The sequence below is a fragment of the Berghia stephanieae genome, chromosome 4, assembly GCF_034508935.2.
Source record: "Berghia stephanieae isolate SIO BIC M18660-M18661 chromosome 4, UCSD_Bste_1.3, whole genome shotgun sequence".
Classification (NCBI taxonomy): domain Eukaryota; kingdom Metazoa; phylum Mollusca; class Gastropoda; order Nudibranchia; family Aeolidiidae; genus Berghia; species Berghia stephanieae.
In genome coordinates this window covers 37,044,901-37,064,056 of record NC_088363.1, presented here as the reverse complement: position 1 = coordinate 37,064,056, position 19,156 = coordinate 37,044,901, and the positions used below count along the sequence as shown (strand labels likewise).

The window sequence follows — 19,156 nt, the reverse complement described above, 5'->3', positions numbered from 1 at the left end:
ATATATATATATATATTATAGAGAGAGAGAGAGAGAGATGTTTTGTTTGTTTTTGTTTTTAAGGGTTTTACGGCGCTTGCAACACATTAAGGTCATATCAGCGCCAGTAAAAAGGAAGAGAATAGGATAGTAAAAAGTTCTAGAATTACAATTAAAGCACAAAAGAAAAGGTAAGACAAAGGGGAACGGGTTCAAATAGGGAACAGATGTAGATTCCAAGAGCACGCCGCTAAAGTACTTAGTTTGAGATCACCTAAAAGTCTCATCCAGACACAAGCACGGGTCCCAACTAAGAGGAATACACTCAAATGTTTACCAATCATATAATATAATATGTAAACTAAACATAATACAATGCATAACAGAGAGATGATTTACAAGGAAAAAAATATCATCTCCCAAAACTATAACTATACATTCGACTGTTTCCCTCCCAGTCAAGGAACTCCGGCAAGGATCAGGACAAAACTAAGTAATCTCATTCCAAGACAATGACAGGAAACAATTGGAAAACAGGTATGGGGGGATAGAAGACACAGCATGTACCTCCCTGCCCACTATGGGAGGTCAGGATCCCCACCCAGTATATATATATATATATATATATATATATATATATATATATATATATATATATATATATTATATAGAGAGAGAGAGAGAGAGAGAGAGAGAGAGAGAGAGAGAGAGAGAGAGAGAGAGAGATATTATAGTATAAACTTTTTAATATCTATCCTTACTGCATTAAAGGGAGGGAAAACAACAAATTTCAAACAACATAATATCATTATTTATTTAAGCATGCAATTAAAAAAAAAAAAAAAAAAGAAATAAAAAGTAATTTTTAAAACTTACAATTGATTGTATCAGTGTCAATAATACTCATCATAAAAAATATATATGGGGCGGTGGGGTTAAACCTTTGTAAACTAAGGAAAAAAAACTAAGATGAAAAAACCCGTTCCATATTTCTAATAAACCTATTTTTTTTTTAATGAACTCATAAACGCACACATAAAAGTGTTCATGATTGATAATAATAATATCTCATCGCATTAAAATACAAGACTCGTCAGTTCATTTTGACACCGCCATTGTCTTTTAAATTCAAAAAAGTCTTAACAATGGTATGGCATAGTCCTAAGAGGCATAGTATTATGTCTCAGACCTAAGAGGTATAGATTGTGGCATAGACATAAGAGGAAATAATACTATGCTGTAGCTCTAGGAGGAATTGCTGTTATACTATCTAAAAAGAATAGTGTCATGTCACAGACTTTAGAGAAATAGTATTATGACATAGACCAAAGAGGAATAGTATTATGACATACACCTAAGCGGAATAGTATTATGACATAGACCTAAGAGGAATAGTATTATGACATAGACCTTGTTTGTTTGTTTGTTTTAAAGGGTTTTACGGCGCTTGCAACACATTTAGGTCATATCAGCGCCAGTAAAAAGGAAGGAAATGGGATTGTAAAAAGTTCTAGAATTACAATGAAACCACCCAAGAAAAGGTAAGACATAGGAGAATTGGTTCAAATGGGAAACAGATGTACATTCCAAGAGCACACCATCAAAGTACTTAGTTTGAGATCACCTAAAAGTCTCATCCAGACACAAGCACAGGTCCCAGCTAAGAGGGATACACTCAAATGTTTACAAATCATATAAAATACGTAAACAAAACATAATACAGTGCATAACAGAGAGATGATTTACAAGGAAAAAAATATCATCTCCCAAAACTAACTAAACATTTGACTTTGACTGTTTCCCTCTCAGCCAGGGTATCCGGCCAGAACCAAGACAAAACCAAGAAATCTTATTCCAAGACAAAGACAGAAAACATATTTGAAAAACATATACAGGGGGATAGAAGACACAGCAAGTACCTCCCTGTCCACTATGGGAGGTCAGGTCCCCACCCAGGACGTAGACCTTAGAGGAATAGTATTATGACATACGCCTAAGAAGAAGAATATAATGTCATAGACCTAAGAGGAATAGTATTCTGACATAGACCCAAGTAGAAGAGTATTATGACATAGACCCAAGAGGAATAGTGTTATGTCATAGACCTAAGAGGAATAGTATTATTACATAGACCTCAGAGGAGTAGTATTATGACATAGACCCAAGTAGAATAGTGTTATGACATAGGCCCAGGAGGAATAGTATTATGACATAGACCTTAGAGGAATAGTGTTATGACATAGACCTAAGAGGAATAGTGTTATCTCAGATTCAAGAGGAATCTTGTTTTGTCATAGACCTTGGAGGAATAGTATTTTCTAAGAGGAATAGTATTATGTCAGACTTAAAAGGGATAGTATTATGAGGACTTAGACCTAAGAGAGATAATATTGTCACAGACCTACGAGGAATGGTATTATGTTGGAGATCTAAGAGGAAGAGTATAAGGACGTAGATCTAAGAGAAATAGTCACACATCACAGATTTAAGAGGCATATATCATAGTTACAACAACAGCAACAATAATAAATTGCAAAAGCAAAAAAAAATAATTTTCAAGATGCCAATGTTATAATGCCAAAACGTAATTCTTTTACTTTTGTAATATTTCAAATGCCTAACAACCCAGTTCTCTTAGAATGAAATCGTCTATCTCAATAAACACATACTTTATATTTTTGTTTGCTGCATTGCTTGTTTGTTTTATGGAACTTCTAACACTATTAGGCCATTTCAGCACTGGTGAAAATGATGATAGTGACATAGTCAAAGGATCATGACCTACAGATAGGCTGTTCATACAAGCACAAATGAAAAAGTGAGTCAAAGAATCAGGCTAAGTCAAAAAGGCAATGGAAGTGGATCCTGAGAGAAGCTGACCCATGTCTAGTCTGAGAACCTCTAATCCCCAGCCAAACACGAATACAGGATCCTGCCAGGAGGGAAACACTCAATCAATAACAGAATAAATATATCAATTAACAAAAGATATGATATTATAGCACAAGGAAAATGTATCCTTCCCAGCGATACAAAGAACCGAGGTTTGAATGTTTCCATCTCAGCTAGGGACCAGATCCAGAGATATGATGATATTGAGTTATCTCATTCCAGGACAAGGACAGAACACAGCGTGGCAAGGGGAAAATGTATGGAGGACGGATGCAGCAATAGTGACCTCCCCTGCAAACCATGGGAGTTGAAGACAGAAAGACTCACCTCTTGAAAGACATGCTTAAAATGACCAGGAACAATTGTTTGAAATAAAGCAATCCATTACCACCAGGATAAATTGATGATTACAGCCTTTAGATCTCATTCACAACCAGATGATAGAACTAAAAATATACATTTTCCGGGTTGTATCACCAAGAATATAGCTAAAGCTATACAAAAATATCTTCAGAAATTCTTTATAAACAAACAAAAAACCAACAGTGCAATGGACACCTGCTTTTAGCCCATTTTTAAGCCCTTCTATAGTAATAACCTTCTTCACTCGTGTAAAGGAAATATTTTACTGTTAAAAACACACCTGATAAAACATTAGTATAAAAGCCTCTTTTTTTCACCAAGAACATACCAGGGCAACATGATTGTAGTTATCCAATTAGAGCCCATCTGATTCCAAATGTTGGTACACATCGAAAATGTTGACAGTAAAATCACAACTTAGAAATTGTAATTGACATACAAATTAATTCGAGTGGCCAACTGTTCAGAACGCAAAAACAGATCACCCACGGGCACACACCTACATTTGCCAGAAACCACACCATATCATTAATATGTGTAGTCATATTTATTTTACAATGGTTTCTTATGAAATAGTACTACCGTACCATAAGAAAACGTAATAAACTCCAGCTCCAATGGGTCTAATGGCCCTAAAGGACTACTTTTTTATCAGTTCCACACACTAGTTATTTCCCTTGTAATTTTGTCAATGAATTCATGTACTATCTTAAAAGAAATTTTGTCACTTATATGACATACAAAATGTACATCATGTTATATACTTTGTATGTATTTTATAAGAAATAACTGGTAGTTTTAGGGATAAATTATGATTTAAGCACTAACAATAGTATGTAAAATCCTGCATTATGAAGTATAGGCAGAGACGATACATTTTTTGTTGATATGATAATATGTAAAGCTTATCGATTACGATAATATGAGAAACCAACAATTTAAGAATTAAGAACCAGATGCCCTTGTGCACTTCTCGATTCCTCAGCTTTGTGATGGATTTCTTCTCATGTTCACAAAGATTCCTGTTCCATCACAGAGAACTCTATAACTTTTGGGGCTTTTTCTCTCTCTTTGAAACTGTGAGCCTAACCATCAACATTTAAACTTATCCATGTAAAATTATAATTTTCTAATTCATCTAACTAATATGCAACTATCCCTTCAGAATACCTTCATGAATAATAGAAAAAAAGAAAGAAAAAAAAAACCCTCAATGAGTAAATAAAATGCTAATTTTTACACTTTTTGAAAAGCTCTCTTTTCAAGTTGTCAAATCATGCCTGCATTACATTAAATAATCAGAAATTATTTTTTCCTTTCTAGAGATTAAAAAAAAATGCACAATTATTGTTAATACAGCTAAAAAGGTGACAACACTAAAACATAATCATTTAAAAGAAATACAACAAAGAAAATAAAGTTAATAACCGCTAAGAATTTTCATACATAATATAATTTCTAGACTTGTATATAAAGTGTTAATAAACGTTAAAAATTGTAATAAAAATTTTAAAAATAAAACAAAAATTGGCAAGGATAAAGACCATGATAGATAAAATTTCAAGCATGCATACAATATACAATCTTGTTCAATATGTGTGATAATGGTTGGCAGTGAGTATCTTAAATGCAAATTGTGTGATTATCACTATACAAAACCGTTTCCCCTTTCTTCAAACATTCCAATTCAACAGCATATTTTAAAAAGTCATCCAAATAGTAATTAAATTGAAAATAGATCAACATTCTCATTGTTTTTTGAGGGACTTATTTTTTCATAAACCATAGGAATTCATGCATTAAAAGTACCTCTGCTGCCTAATCATTCATTCTTCTTCATTAAATTTTTTTTTGACAACATGATAATTATACTCCCCAACCCTTCCATCCTCTTAACAACAATTATATTAATTTCTTCCCAAGCAAGACAAGAAAGTAATAATATCTGTAATAAGAAAACATCAAATTATAGTGTGTCATTAAACTTAAAATTTGAAACAGTATTTCTAAATTTACCATATATCAGCTGCCAGAAGTAAAAATAAAACGCTTTATTAAAAAATAGACTTATTTTTTCACATCAAAACAAGTTTTATAAGTCTTTTGCCTACACATGCATTGACTTATTAAATTCAACGCTTAGACAAATCTAAAGAGTGAAAATAAAATCAAAGTAAATAAACAAAAAGAAAAATGCCTAACTTTTCAAAGCCGTGGCCTTTTCACCCTTGGCCTGCCAGATATGGCCCTATCTGTTGTCTCATTCAAAATGGCTCTAGTCTCTTCCAAAGAAGAGTCATCATGACCAGAATAGTATCGTCGGTGGATTTCCGCTACAACACTATTAATGTCACTTTTCTTTGCATGGTCTATCCGTGCCTGGATTGTATCCACTGCCTGGTCAGTTACATTGGCGTTGAAAGTCATCAGACGGATGGATGACAAATTGATGCCTGGCAGAGAAGCTGATGACGATGATGATAATGATAGCGGTGATGATGGTTCTTTGGATGGAGACCTTTTCTCAGTGATGAAAATAAGAACAGCATCGATGAAGGCCTCAGCACACAACTGGGTTGGTAGCTCACCTTGGTTGAGAGAGGAAAAAATAAAAAATCACATAAACCTCAGGGTTAGAAAGAGCGAGATGAATATCAAAGTAACAACAATTCAACTTACAGTTGGCTACCGGGTTAGTAAGAGTAAAAGTAATACAATGACATATTTGTTTGATAAGAATTCAATTACAGAATCAGGAAATAGATGAAATAAGAATTGTTAAAATGGCAAATATACTTATTAAAAAGATAAATAAATAAATAAATGAACAATCAAATAAATAAATAAATAAATATGTAATTAAATAAATAAATAAATAAACACTTTTAAGGTGATAAGGGAGTCAAAGAATTTTAAGATAAAGATTGTTTCTGAAACTATCTACAAGCCCCAAAGAAGGAGTTTGAAGCAAGAAAATGAGACTCAGTAAAAGCAGGGAAGAGAAGTTGGCTCAAGAGCAATCTATCCATGTAATAATCTGAGAATTAATTAAAGTCCAACCCAACAACAAACATAAGAGTCCCTGTCAGTCCAACCCAACAACCAACATAGAGTCCCTGTCCTCTTTTTGAAAGTTGCATGTACAGAAAAAAAAGTTGAGAATTTGAATTAGTAAAATAAAATATAAAAATTGAGGACCATTCAAAACATCAATCTCAAAACTCGACCTCACTATTCTTTTTTACTTCCACATTTTTTTTTTGTAGTCAAAGAACTACCGGTCAGTGTTGATTTGGACAGGTACTAAAACATAAAAATCAAAACAATATGGCAAAATACACTTTTTATTTGTCATTGCTCTTTCGGGGTTTTTTTTATAGCAAGGCTGGTGACAAAAAGTGAAAAAGGAGGAAAATTTGAACAAATGTCTTTAAGCCCCATTTTTACTCCTTAACCCCCACTTTTAGAGCAATTCAAATGATAAATTATCATAGATACTCTAAATTCTGGAGAACAGGAAACTGCACCTCTATTTGTTCCACCACACATCAAGTCTCTCACTGCCAGTACATTTGATTGGGGGAAATGTAATTTTTTTTCCCCACCTCTGCCTTTTAAAAAATTCCACCAAAATAACGAATTTCCGCGGATCTGAGGAAGACCATCAACTCTGTTTTTTTTTTGTTTTTAGAGAGATTCATAACTGATCACTTCAAGTTGGGACAAACCAGACTAATTTGAAATGGAGTCATAGCACAGACAAGCTAAATCTCACCTTCACCAATGAGTGGCATACTCAAGCTGTCCAGACAAAGCCTTTCAGATGCAAATCTCAAACAATTGGCATTGACTTCAAGAAGACAGGAAGCGAGTCCAGAACCACTAGCCGTCAAAGGGGAGACTACGTGAAGTAAAGATTTTACACTTCTAGGAAATCTGCCTCCAGCGGGGGTTGTAAGGACATCTGGAGCCTCCAATGCTCCATCCTTGTTCTCAACGTAACTGTTGCAGCCTGCCCTCATGAGTGCCCCGGCTTTGGCACAAATCCTACGGCTACATTCTGTGGCAGTGTGGGTTAGAGCTCCATCTGTCCAATTCACAATACCAGAGCTTGATTCCTCTGCAATGTCTCCCATGGCAAGAGATATCTCCAGAGTTTGAAACAAACGGTAATGGAGGACCTATCAATACAAACAAATGGTAATGGAGGACCTTTCAAAAACAAACAAATAGTAATGGAGGACCTATCAATACAAACAAATGGTAATGGAGGACCTATCAATACAAACAAATGGTAATGGAGGACCTTTCAAAAACAAACAAATGGTAATGGAGGATCTATCAAAAAACAAACAGAAATAAACAAAAGAAAACCAATAAATGATTATAAAAGATTATTTTTTAAATCGTAAATAATCAAATAATAATCTACATGTAAATTATCAAAAGTCAAATCAAATGGCATGAAATACCCTGGAGGTGATTGAAATTTAAACGATAACGGACCTGTCAAAAATAAAAAAAATTAATACTGATTGTATTTATTTTTTTTAAGTGAGAAAAAAAATGTAAATCGGAACCATCAAGCAAGACAGAGAACCAATCTATGAATCTGTATAATATATCTGATCACAAATCATGAAGGCTAAGACAAGGTCCACAGATTATGATTTCCATCAATCAAATTATGGTAATTTGCGACGTCTTTCCGAATATCTGAACAAGTGCGTATGAATCAGTGCCATACAAAGCAAGAAAGACAAATACAAGAAAAAAACATCACAAAAAAATCAGTCTGAGGCTCGATCCCCAAAAGAAAAACGGATTTTTTGGGATAATGTTCTTTTTCTTGTCCTGTATTTTACTTTCAGGCTTTGTCTGGTACCTTTTCATATACACTTGTTCAGATTTTTATCTTACACCAGTGCCTGCTCCATGCCTGCTAACCCATAGTGAAAAAAAATAAGATGCTTCTTCAAAAAAAAAAAATAGGAGTCTAGGGAAAAAATAGGGGTAAGCAATATTAAGAGGAAAAAAGAAAAACAACATTCGCCACTATAGTATCATCATTTACTGAAACGGAAACTACTAATATCGATACTAACTTTTTAGGTCGCCCATCTGCATTATGATTACTACCTCCCCGCATAGAAAAGCAACGCTCATAGTAAAAATTCATTTTCACCATTTTTTTTTTTTTTTTTTTTACAAAAATAAAAATTTTGAAAAAAAAACAACAAATTTTTAAAAAATTAATTAATTTAAAAATCAGAGTTTCCCAAAATCTGGCGGGGTGAGGTAAAATCAAGAAAAAATCAGGGTAAATCCAATTTTATCGGGGTACTTGGCAGGTATGCTGCTCCCAAATTTCTCAATGTCTTTCCAAAGGAAAACCTGATGTAACATAATCTACTAACGCCTATACCTGAAATTCAGAGGTTTGTGGCAGCAGAAGGATGTCAGCTGAGGAGGCATGCAACCCTAAGCTTTCATGAGAATCTGTGTTGAGGGCTGAGGTGTCTGTTGCATTAGAACTATCTGATTGTCTTGTACGACGAAGGCGAGGGGAAGTCCGGGTGGCAAGGTGACTTACGCTTGGTGACTTCCTTATTGTGTCTAATAAGGATGAAATTTTGAAATAAACAATTTAATAAAATCAAAATATCAAATGAATAAAAAATTTATACTAAACTCAGACCTGCCAACCCTTCACATTCTAAAAGCGGAGACATAACATCAGAAAATAGGAATTTGAGAAAAAAAATAGGAATCTTATAAATGGATAATTAATTCTGTATCAAAGTGGCCACCAACTTTGCCATCAAACATATAACAGTATTCTCTCATATCAGGATGTGTTAGGAAATCTGTCCCCGCGAATTATGCCATATTTGGGGCAAATTATGCCAATATTATGCCCAAAAAAAGGAAAATTATGCCATAAATTCGACATTATGCCATAAATTATGCCAAAAATCCGACATTTGTGCATGTTTTTGCACTGCTTTTGTAACCCCCAAAATCTAATTTCACAATAATATGAATACTGATAGTTTAAAAGCTACTAAAACGACTAAAAAGCAGAAATATATACCAGACTATTGTTTTTTTTTTTTTAGGGTTTTACTGCGCTTGCAACACATTAAGGTTATATCAGCGCCAGTAAAGAGGAAGAAAATGGGATAGTACAAAGTTCTAGAATTACAATTAATAAAGCACCCAAGAAAAAGTAAGACATAGGGGAACTAGGAACAAATAAGGATCAGATGTAGATTCCAAGAGCATACCACTAATGTACTTAGTTTGAGATCATCTATAAGTTTCATCCGGACACAAGCGCAAAATCCAACAAAGAGGAATACACTCAAATGCTTACATTATACATTGAAAATAACAAATATAATAATACATAACAGAGAGATGATTTACGAGGAAAAAAATACAAGGCCAACATTTTCTGTAAAAAAAAAAAAAAAGAGGCAATTTTTTAATTTTTTTATTTTAAGCTTTTTGCTGACGGATGCGGAGTCGGATGCGGAAGGTCACAGGATGCGGCCGCATCGGATGCCGATGCGGCCGCATTTTCCTGGAGGGACAGGGAAATGGAATGGGAAAGGGGAAGGGGTAAAGGGGAGCAATTAATTTTCCTATTTAGCTATCTCTTGGTAATCATGTTTTTAAAATTTCACCTTTTTAACCCCCCCCCCCCCCCCCTCTCTCTCTTCTCTTTTATTCTTCTTCTTACCATGATCAGCATTTTGGAAAATCGGAATGTTAGAGACAATGGCGGAAGAGAAGAAAAGAAGAGTGAAAATAGAGGAATGATTCCACCAAAAGTGGAAGGGTTAGCAGGTATGTAAACTATAATAAATCAAATAAATTAAAAAGTAAATATTGAAAAAAAAATTGTGTGGTGGTGATTAAAAATTGTTGATAGGTGTTCGTAAAAGACTGTAATCTACCTAAGCCAATAAGTCATTTAAACTTTCAACCATTTAAGCTCTTGCTCATCTATGTTCTGTGACAAAAAAATAATAGTTGGTTGTCAATTATAGGCTTATCGTTGATAATAACGGCTATGATAGAGTAAGTTAGCTCTATTCAAAACAATTATACAACAGATAAACCTTGACGCAGAGGTGTGAATTTTTAAATAAGGCCTTTCAATAAAGGTAAAGAATGTTAGATTTTATACAATGAAGCTAAAAAATAAAAAAAATTACACATAACTGTCTCAAGAGTTACTTAGAGCAACAAAAATTGGAGATCTAAAAAAACAAAACAAAGGATCAACACTTCCCACTCTTCTGCAACTGACAAAATAGTTCAAATCTTGAAAAGGTTTTTGTGATAGAAAGGAAAAAATATCAAAAAAGAAACAAAATGAAAAAAAAAAAAACATAAATGAGAGAGAATGGAAATGGCAGGATAAGGTTAGCATTTTGATTTTAGTTCAGACAATCCATGAATTGGATAAGTGTATGTGTAGACTCTTTCTTTCTGAAGTATGGAAATGAGATATCAATGTAAACAGTTTAACAACTCATTAAATCTTACAAAGCACAAGGTTTTACAATGCTCTTATTGATTTAAATTTAAATATGGATGGCACAACTTATCAATTTACAATGACTATCTATGAATAAACAAACCTCTCTTTCCCTGGAATAATGATGAAGTGCTTGTTGAGAGCTTCGGTCTCTGGAAACCACTTGAATCAACAGAGAGTGGAGAAGCTGCGGCTACATTGGAGAAATTAGGTGAAAAATTGACCCTATTGTCTGACAGAGGACGCACTGTATCAATAGGAGAGGATGTTGATTGAAAGACGGCTGGACTTTGATTTGAAAATTGTGACTGGCCAAAAAGACTGGAAGATGGTGAAGAATACAATGACCAAGATGTTTGATTTAATGAAGTGTTGGAATGAGATTCTCTATCGTGTACGCTCTTCTTTCTGGAGAAAAGAGTTTTTAAGTTGGACTTCAGACTGCCTTCTGTAAAAAAGTTTTTCAAGCGCTTGGCAGCTGCAAAACCTCTCTTAGCTCGAGCCAAGTGTCTGGGTGTGTATGGCTGTGTCTCCATTGAGTCTATCCCTGGTTGAGATTCATCTGTTTCCATTGCATTATCGCTGCTATCATTTTTGTTATTGGTACTAAAATGTTCAATTCCTTCAACAAATTCAGTGTTGTCTGCTGCCCTCTTCAAAAAATTAATGTTGGAACATCTCGAGGGACTAATTGAAGAGTTTGGAGGAGTTAACACAATATTATGGAAAGGAGAATTGACATTGGAGTTGTTGTCATCTTCATCATTGATGGTATGAATGGGAGCATTTGAAGCACTTTGGTTATTATTTGAATTTGAAAGCCATGTTGTGTCGCTTTTTCTCTTCTGAGTTTGATTTGAATCAAATTCCCTCCCTATTACATTTATACCTGATGCAGTTGAAGATCCTTGTGATATCAAGTTTTCATCTCTACTTTGATTCTCCAGGAGGGCTGAATCAGACTGGCTTGTTTTAGCAGGTGAAGGATCTGACACATTTGTGTTGGACGACGGTAATGATGTTGTTAATTGACGTTGGGAATATCTTATTGGAAGCACTTTGCCCAAAGAATTCCTTACAGCATCATTACCCATTTTCATTGTTTTGGTGTTAGATTTACTGACTTGCTCAGGTTCCTGCTGACTGGAACGTACAACAGTATTTGACCCTCCATTCAAAGGCTGAAAAGCACTGCCTTGTAGCCTTTTCACTACAACAATTGGCAAAGGTTTGCCTGAAATATCAGAAATTTCTGACTGTGCTTTATCACTTTCTGTTTTCAGAGCTTTAATTTTTGGGGAATTGCTCATAGTTGTTGTACTGTCTTCTGACTTGCTGGTGTCAAAACTTCTTTTCTCACCCACCACGTTTAACTTCTTAGTTCCTAAACAAAACTTTCTCTTTTTAGTACTGCCTGCTTCTTCAGCCATGACGTTATCATCATCATGCTCCACTAAACTTCTTTTCAAACTTCCACTCACAGTCTCACTTGGTGATCCAAACTGCTGGTCAGCAGTTGACAAGACACTCTGACGAGGCTTTTTCTTGATTATGACTTTAACATTATCATCACTTTCAGAACCTGAATCATCAAGCATGGCCAACCTTCTTTTGTTAGGGATTACTCTCAATGCATGTCTCCTTTTTGGAGATAGATTACTCTCTTCCTCATCTGATGCATCCAGACTTTGATCAGCCTTTCTTTTTCCCCTTGAAGACATATTTCTAGCAGTTGATCTTTGAGACACATTTAGTAAATGTGGAGAATTTATTGGTTTGAATGGTGAATGAGACCAACGCGTCTGTCGAAGACTGAAATCATTACCAGTATTATCAACTGTACTTAAATTCTGTTCCTGCATTCTTTGTGAAGAATTTCTGGTGGTACGCACACTGATATTATTAGCAGACATATCCCACTGAGACCTGTCCAACTCTGGACCGATACTATCGTGTTCCTGAAATCTGCTTACATTACACTGCCCACAACTCTTTTTTACAGTCAGCAATCTCTTATTTGTTGGAGACAAAAATGTTTGCGAATCGTTTACCAGATTAAGACTTGATTCACTTATACAGGGCTGACTAGCCTCTTGATTCCCTTCAATATCTCTATTGACATCGCTCTCTGAATCATCTGAAAAATCTTCTCCTGATGAGGATTCAGGGCGTGTACGTTGAGGAGTAACACTTCTGTCACTTTCCTCTCCCTCTTCTGCACTAAAGTATTGATCATCGCTCTCATATCCCCTTGAATTTGAACTTGTGTTGTATAGCTGCTGAGCTTCTCGAAGAACAGTCTCATGATAATTGTAGGTCGATTTTCCATGTTCATTATCCGAGTCTTGTGACTGACTGTTACCCATTATGGTAACATGTATAGCGACGAACAGCTGAAAAAATGAACATTAAAATTTAAAAAGTAAGTCCATAATACAACAAGAGTAAAAGTTAAAGAATGAAAACAAAAGTTAGCAACTCACAGATAAATTCTTTTTTAAAAAATCTCTGTCTACTAAGGGGTATGGGATAAATTAATGTATTTTTCTTTTCCTTCTCTGTTAATTGGTTTTCATCCACTCATGCCTGATGGTCAGAGGTCTTCGTAGCACATTTTCGACTTCAAAAGTGGGCAAATGAAACCCGACATGGTGATATTAAAAATGTCGCAATCGCCTAGACTAGAAAAAAACATTGTTATTGTTATTATTTTTAAAAAGGCTCACTATTTGAACCCGAGTCTGAACAGATGCCCGTGGCTATTCGGACCCAAATACCAAATTCCAATGCGCATGTGCAATCAACAGATTATCCAGACTCAGTCTTAATAGTCACCCTTGGCACTATAGCTTTTGTTTGTTTCAGTTTCAGGTATGCCTACCCTCACTTTCAAATTTCAGGGACATTTTACGGATAAAAACTCAAATTTCAGGAATACACCGCGCAATAGTAATTAACAGTCAAACATCTGATATCAAAAGCATAATATGGTTACGTTTCCGATATGACCAGAAGAAATGCCTTTCACAATGACATAACACCCGACAAACTGTTGAGAGAGACAACTCATAAAGGTCGGTTAAGACATGTCACAAAATCCCACTGGTCACCCATTGAGTGCGTTACGTGTTCACCATTCATGAATTATGTTCACTGGAAAGAGAGGGTGGGGGGGGGGGGGGGCTTTGAATGTATTAATGTGAAAGATCACTGAATGTTGACTTCTTTAACACCAGATTCCTTGTAAGTTTGTACAGTATAAAACTTTTCAAAGGACTACAGTTTTCAAATATATAAGAGATGCATAATTAAGATGGCAGTAAAGAAAATTATTATTTTGACCTCTCCCCTCTGAGTTCCTGGTTATGAGCCATATTGTTATTTGCTGCATGCCATGAAAAAGAATTTCGCACTGCACCTCTCTGGAAAAATACTTGTAAATTTTCCTCTTTGTGACAAACACAAATGTGCATGTTTAATCCATCTGTTTTTATATGATTGTAGAAATCACATCAGGAAGCTACACCTCTGGCTTTCAATAATTAAATTGTAACAAATGTTTATCTATCAGTTTATGTCAAATGTGTACAAAGTGTACAATTTGATCGTGTCATTTTGAACCCAGGATGGCACCGTTAGTGAGTAGTGCACATACATGAATCTCGTGAAATATAAACCTCTGGTCAAGCCTATGGGCAAGTTCAGTGATCGTTATCGCAACAGAATTCACTGTGTATAATATTGTATTGTAAAACATCATAAGGTTGACTCATCCCAGACCCTTGTCTTTTTTATATACCGTAAAGATGAAAAATTCTAAAGTATGGTACTGTAACTGTAGCCTGTAACGGAGCAAAGAAAAGTGGTGATAGTGATATGGGCAAAATAGAATTTCTTCTGAACTCTTCTTCATTTCTATATCAGTTCTAACCTCTGCCCACTGCTCTCTCTCACCCCCCCCCCTTGTATTTGCCCAAGTCCAAGCATGTTGGCAATTGTAGTTTGTGTCCGATCCAGTCCTAATTATAATTATAATTGACACTTCGGATAAAAAATCATAATTTAGATTTTAAGAAATAATAATAACATGAATATAACAGAAATATGATTCGCATCGTGGCCAAAGTTTGGTCGATTCGACCACGCACGTGGCGTGGCCATAATTTAACCCTGTTGTGAACCTAGATAATACTAGATAGTCCGAGTCCGAGGGCTAAGGCGCCGTGAACAACAGTAACAGTGGAGTGGGCACTACGAATAACAACAACACCTAATCAATTACCCCCAGATATAATTTCCATCACAAAAAGCGCGACGTGTTTCAGATTCTTAAGAACACGGTAGCTAATAACGTGAAAATTAGGAGTCGCTTCAGGCTTCTTGGCATAATAATCATAATCAATCACAATCACAATCCACAAACTCCAACTTTCGTTCACAAGTCACAACTTCAAAATTCAACTGAGGTACAGTGTAGAGTGTAAGTTTACTTGAACGGAACCTTATTCTTTTGAGACAATCATAGTTATTCACCGGGCACTGTTAGGATGCCAACTTTGCAATCAAGTTCCACAAATATAAATAAATTCGTCATACTTTTATACTTATAAATAAAGAATCCTTGTTCTTGCTTGTTTACATTTTCAAACGTCTCTACTCTCTACTTTCCGTTGGAAAACTTCCGTTTTAGTTTTTTATCATGTTAGATACATAAAGTGATTCAACGCAGATTATGGTGCTGAAATAAATACGCCAGTATGCACGCAAAGAAGTAAAATGAAATCGTTATTCAAAATTTGAAATGAAAAAACAGCAAGTTTATTTATAGTTACTTGTTAAAATTAATCAAGAAATCAATTATCTGTTTCTGGACAGTTCAATGTGTCTGAGTTAAAAGAAGGGACAAAACTGTACCTTCTCACAAACGAATTGTCTTATTCATAAGTTATTTCCCTTTGACTAACTGTTTTGTTGTCTGCGCTCATGATTTCCAATGGCGATAGTTTTAATTTATACAGACGTTCTGTATCGTTGTTTTTTCTCGCAGCTTTCAAAAGCAAATATTGTGAAAGGGTGGGGGCGTTTATTATCATTTACGTATTCCATACGAGATAAACAAATAAAATACCAGTTTGGCCTCGATAAAATGATAACTAGAATGAAGTCATATTATCGACGTGTTCTTATTTATATGCCTGCTTACCCAAATTGCTATGGGCTCGTTATTGTAAAGGAAATTACTATTAAACCAACGCAAAATATTGTTTACACCAATGTTTAAATAAGCCCATGATTGCGCCTGGATATCAGATCTGCAAATATGTGCACGTAGACTGTAACTGTTTCTAATCAACACGTTTTCAATATCAAATATTTTTTTCTTCGTTTTCTAATTCAACAACATTTCGAAAACAGTCTTTACGAATATGAAGAGACTGAGTATGAGAAGGATATGTCAATTTAAATCATACCATTTTCTTAATTAAAAAAAGAAAATCGATGCCTTTTAAAATTACGCATAGTATAAGAATCGCTGTAGTTCAGTGAATTGTTGCTGTCCTTTTATCTGTGTGTAGTTTTTTATTTGATGATACATGACAAGTTGGAAAGAAGACTAGACCCCCTATCTCTTAACATTGCAATGTTGTACAAATATTGGAAAGAAAGCATTGGTTAACCCCACCACATGCAGGCAGCTGTACAAATATTGTCATTTTATAAACAATATAGGTATACTTGAGCTTGCGCTTTTTATGAAGCGCAAAATCCACTAAACGTGCTCAAAGCGCTTTACAAGGTGTCCCTGGCCAACAGCAACATTTAACACGAAGGACGGAACATGAGGCCTGTTAGGCGATATTACAATTATTTCGGAAGAGACAACGCTGTTAACGGACAGGTACTCGTTTTACACCTAAGTACGCTGAGAGAATGTGAGTAAAGAACCTTCTCCAAGGACTCAACTATGCGCCTGACAATATTACATAGGTGGCTGGATTGCATGGTTGAGGTTGTGAGGAGAGTGGAAATCTGACCGTGCAGTTTGTATTACAATAAACAAAGGGGAATACATTGGAACCTCAGTGATAGTGCAGACCAGCCTAGTATTCGTATATACGAGGGCGGAGAGAGTTGTTGATTGTGACAGTCGTTGTTGGTTTCTAATCAGTTTTGTTCAATCATGATTCGAGAAGAGCGTTGCAGTCTTTGATAGTGCGGGTTGCAGGTGAATATTTGAAGATGTTGAGTTTGTAGATTTGTGTTTTAGTTGTTTTTTGTTTGTTTAAATGCGTGAAATTCGTTGTATATCTAGACGAAAAATTAGTAGAATTACGAAATTTTGGCTCCAATTTCAGAACTTCAGGAACATTTCTAAGTCATTAAAGCACACTATATAGTCACCTTCATAAGACGTCTAACTTCTACGTCATGGCACAAGACTGAAGGGGTGCAGCTCAGGTGGTCGAGGATAAGTAAGTACCTTAGTAAGTCATTAAAACATTGAATATATAACTTGATGTCAGAGTGCACCTATAAATAAATGGGACTTTGAGTTATCAAATCACTGTGGTGGTAAATTGTTGATACGTAAAGTTTACCATGACGACAATTATTATCTCATAACGAATTTTTTGATTTTCTATTTCTAGTTGGCAGGGCTGGATAGCGAGACTAGCCCGAAATTTCATGGGAAACAACCCCTGTGGCATAAATGACATTTTTTAAAAAATCGTTTGTAGTGTCCCTTGATATAAAAAGAAAAACAAAACCCCAAAGGGGGACTGACACAATTTTTGCTTTTTGTAAATCTTTGTGTGTGAGTGTGTTTTAAATAACTTGAGTTAGAGGCACAAGTAGGAACAAGCTGGTTTCGGGCTATGCCGCCCAACAAAGGGTACTAACTCTGTTTCAGCACTCCTCTTCTAATCAATTATATTCTTTAAAGTCCCTATTTATAGCCGGAAAACCCAATTTTGTATCTTTCCATCTGAACTGTCTTCCTCTTGCTATCCTGTGCCCATGTTGGTGCTAAACGTGAGAGGCTGTTTTTGGGTGGAATTGATCAGACTGTAACAATAGATTGCTTGGACAGGACACTATTCTATCTGAAAGCACATTCCCCCACATCGAATAGACTCCGCTACCCATTATCTGCTGATTGGACACGGGGACATACATTTACTAAAGACATGGCCGAAGTGCCTAGTAATTGGCTCAATTCTGCCAACCTAATTTTAATCAATTTGTTTTTAAGGGTTTTACAGCGCTTGCAACACATTAAGGTCATATCAGCGCCAGTAAAAAGGAAGAAAATGGGATATTAGAAAGTTCAAAAATTACAATTAAAGCACTCAAGTAAAAGTAAGATAAATTGGTTCAAACAGGAAAAAGATGTAGATTCCAAGAGCACACCACTATCAAAGTCCTTATTTTGAGATCACCTAAAAGTCTCACCCAGACAACAGTTCAAGATCCCATTAAGAGGAATACACTCAAATGTTTACAAATCGTATGTTAAAAATACAAAATAACAATACATAACAGAGAGATGATTTACAAGGAAAAAATGTCATCTCCCAAAACTATAACTAGACTCTCTGCTTAATTATGAATTGAGAAATCACCACTGTAACGACACAACAGCTCTCAGTAAATCTGAATTTTAAAAAGACCTGGGGGTTAATGTCAACACTGAACTTCAATTTTCAAAGCACATTGAGATCCAAAGGCCAATAGAATCCTTGGATCATTAGACTGTCCTTTACATTTCTCAATTTAGAGCCCTTGAGAATACTTTTTAAAGATTTAGTTCGGCCTCACCTGGAATTTAGCAACTCAAATATGGTCACCCAAATATGAAAAGGACAAGAAGCTGTAAGAAGGTGTGCTCTGCAGAGCAACAAAGATAATATCAGGCATAAAAGATAAAGGCTATGAAGAACGACTGAAAATGAGTGGAATCCCCAGTATGGCATCTAGGCGTATCAGAGGTGACATGATAGAAACATATAAATTTACGCACAACCTGTAATGGAACAGCCTTCTAATCTCATTTGTGGAAGCTCCAGACCTAAACGTCTTCAAGATGCAATTTGACAGCGTCTGTCTAAACTACATATTCAGCTTAATTGAGCCCACCATCAAACTGAGACAACTCCAAAGAATTACCCATATCCTAGATCAGCAAAGGCACTGAAAGCCTAATTCGCTGGACACTCAATACTATAATTACTATACTATACATTTGACTGTTTCCCTCCCAGCCAAGGACTCCGGCCAGAGTCAGGACAAAACTAACTAATCCCATTCCAAGAGAAAGACTTTCTAAGGATTCCACTGTGCGTCAAATGATTCATGGTCATAACACCAGAG

At 35.4% G+C, this 19,156-nt stretch overlaps 1 protein-coding gene across 2 annotated transcripts; it reads right to left on the bottom strand.

Moving 5' to 3' along the window:
• Positions 1-767: 767 nt before the first annotated feature.
• On the bottom strand, positions 768-15,467 carry LOC144970499 (uncharacterized). 2 transcript variants are annotated; one of them, XM_078910204.1, is made up of 5 exons: positions 15,380-15,467; positions 10,887-13,176; positions 8,660-8,850; positions 7,010-7,415; positions 768-5,822 (listed from the first exon to the last, which is right to left on the bottom strand). In XM_078910204.1, exons 2-5 carry the CDS (start codon positions 13,147-13,149, stop codon positions 5,440-5,442), a joined length of 3,243 nt encoding a protein of 1,080 aa, XP_078766330.1. In that variant the 5' UTR covers positions 13,150-13,176; positions 15,380-15,467; the 3' UTR covers positions 768-5,439. The 2 variants fall into 2 exon arrangements, with proteins under 2 accessions (XP_078766330.1, XP_078766331.1); XM_078910205.1 differs by lacking the exon at positions 15,380-15,467 and adding an exon at positions 15,066-15,246.
• Between the last annotated feature and the right edge of the window lie 3,689 nt (positions 15,468-19,156).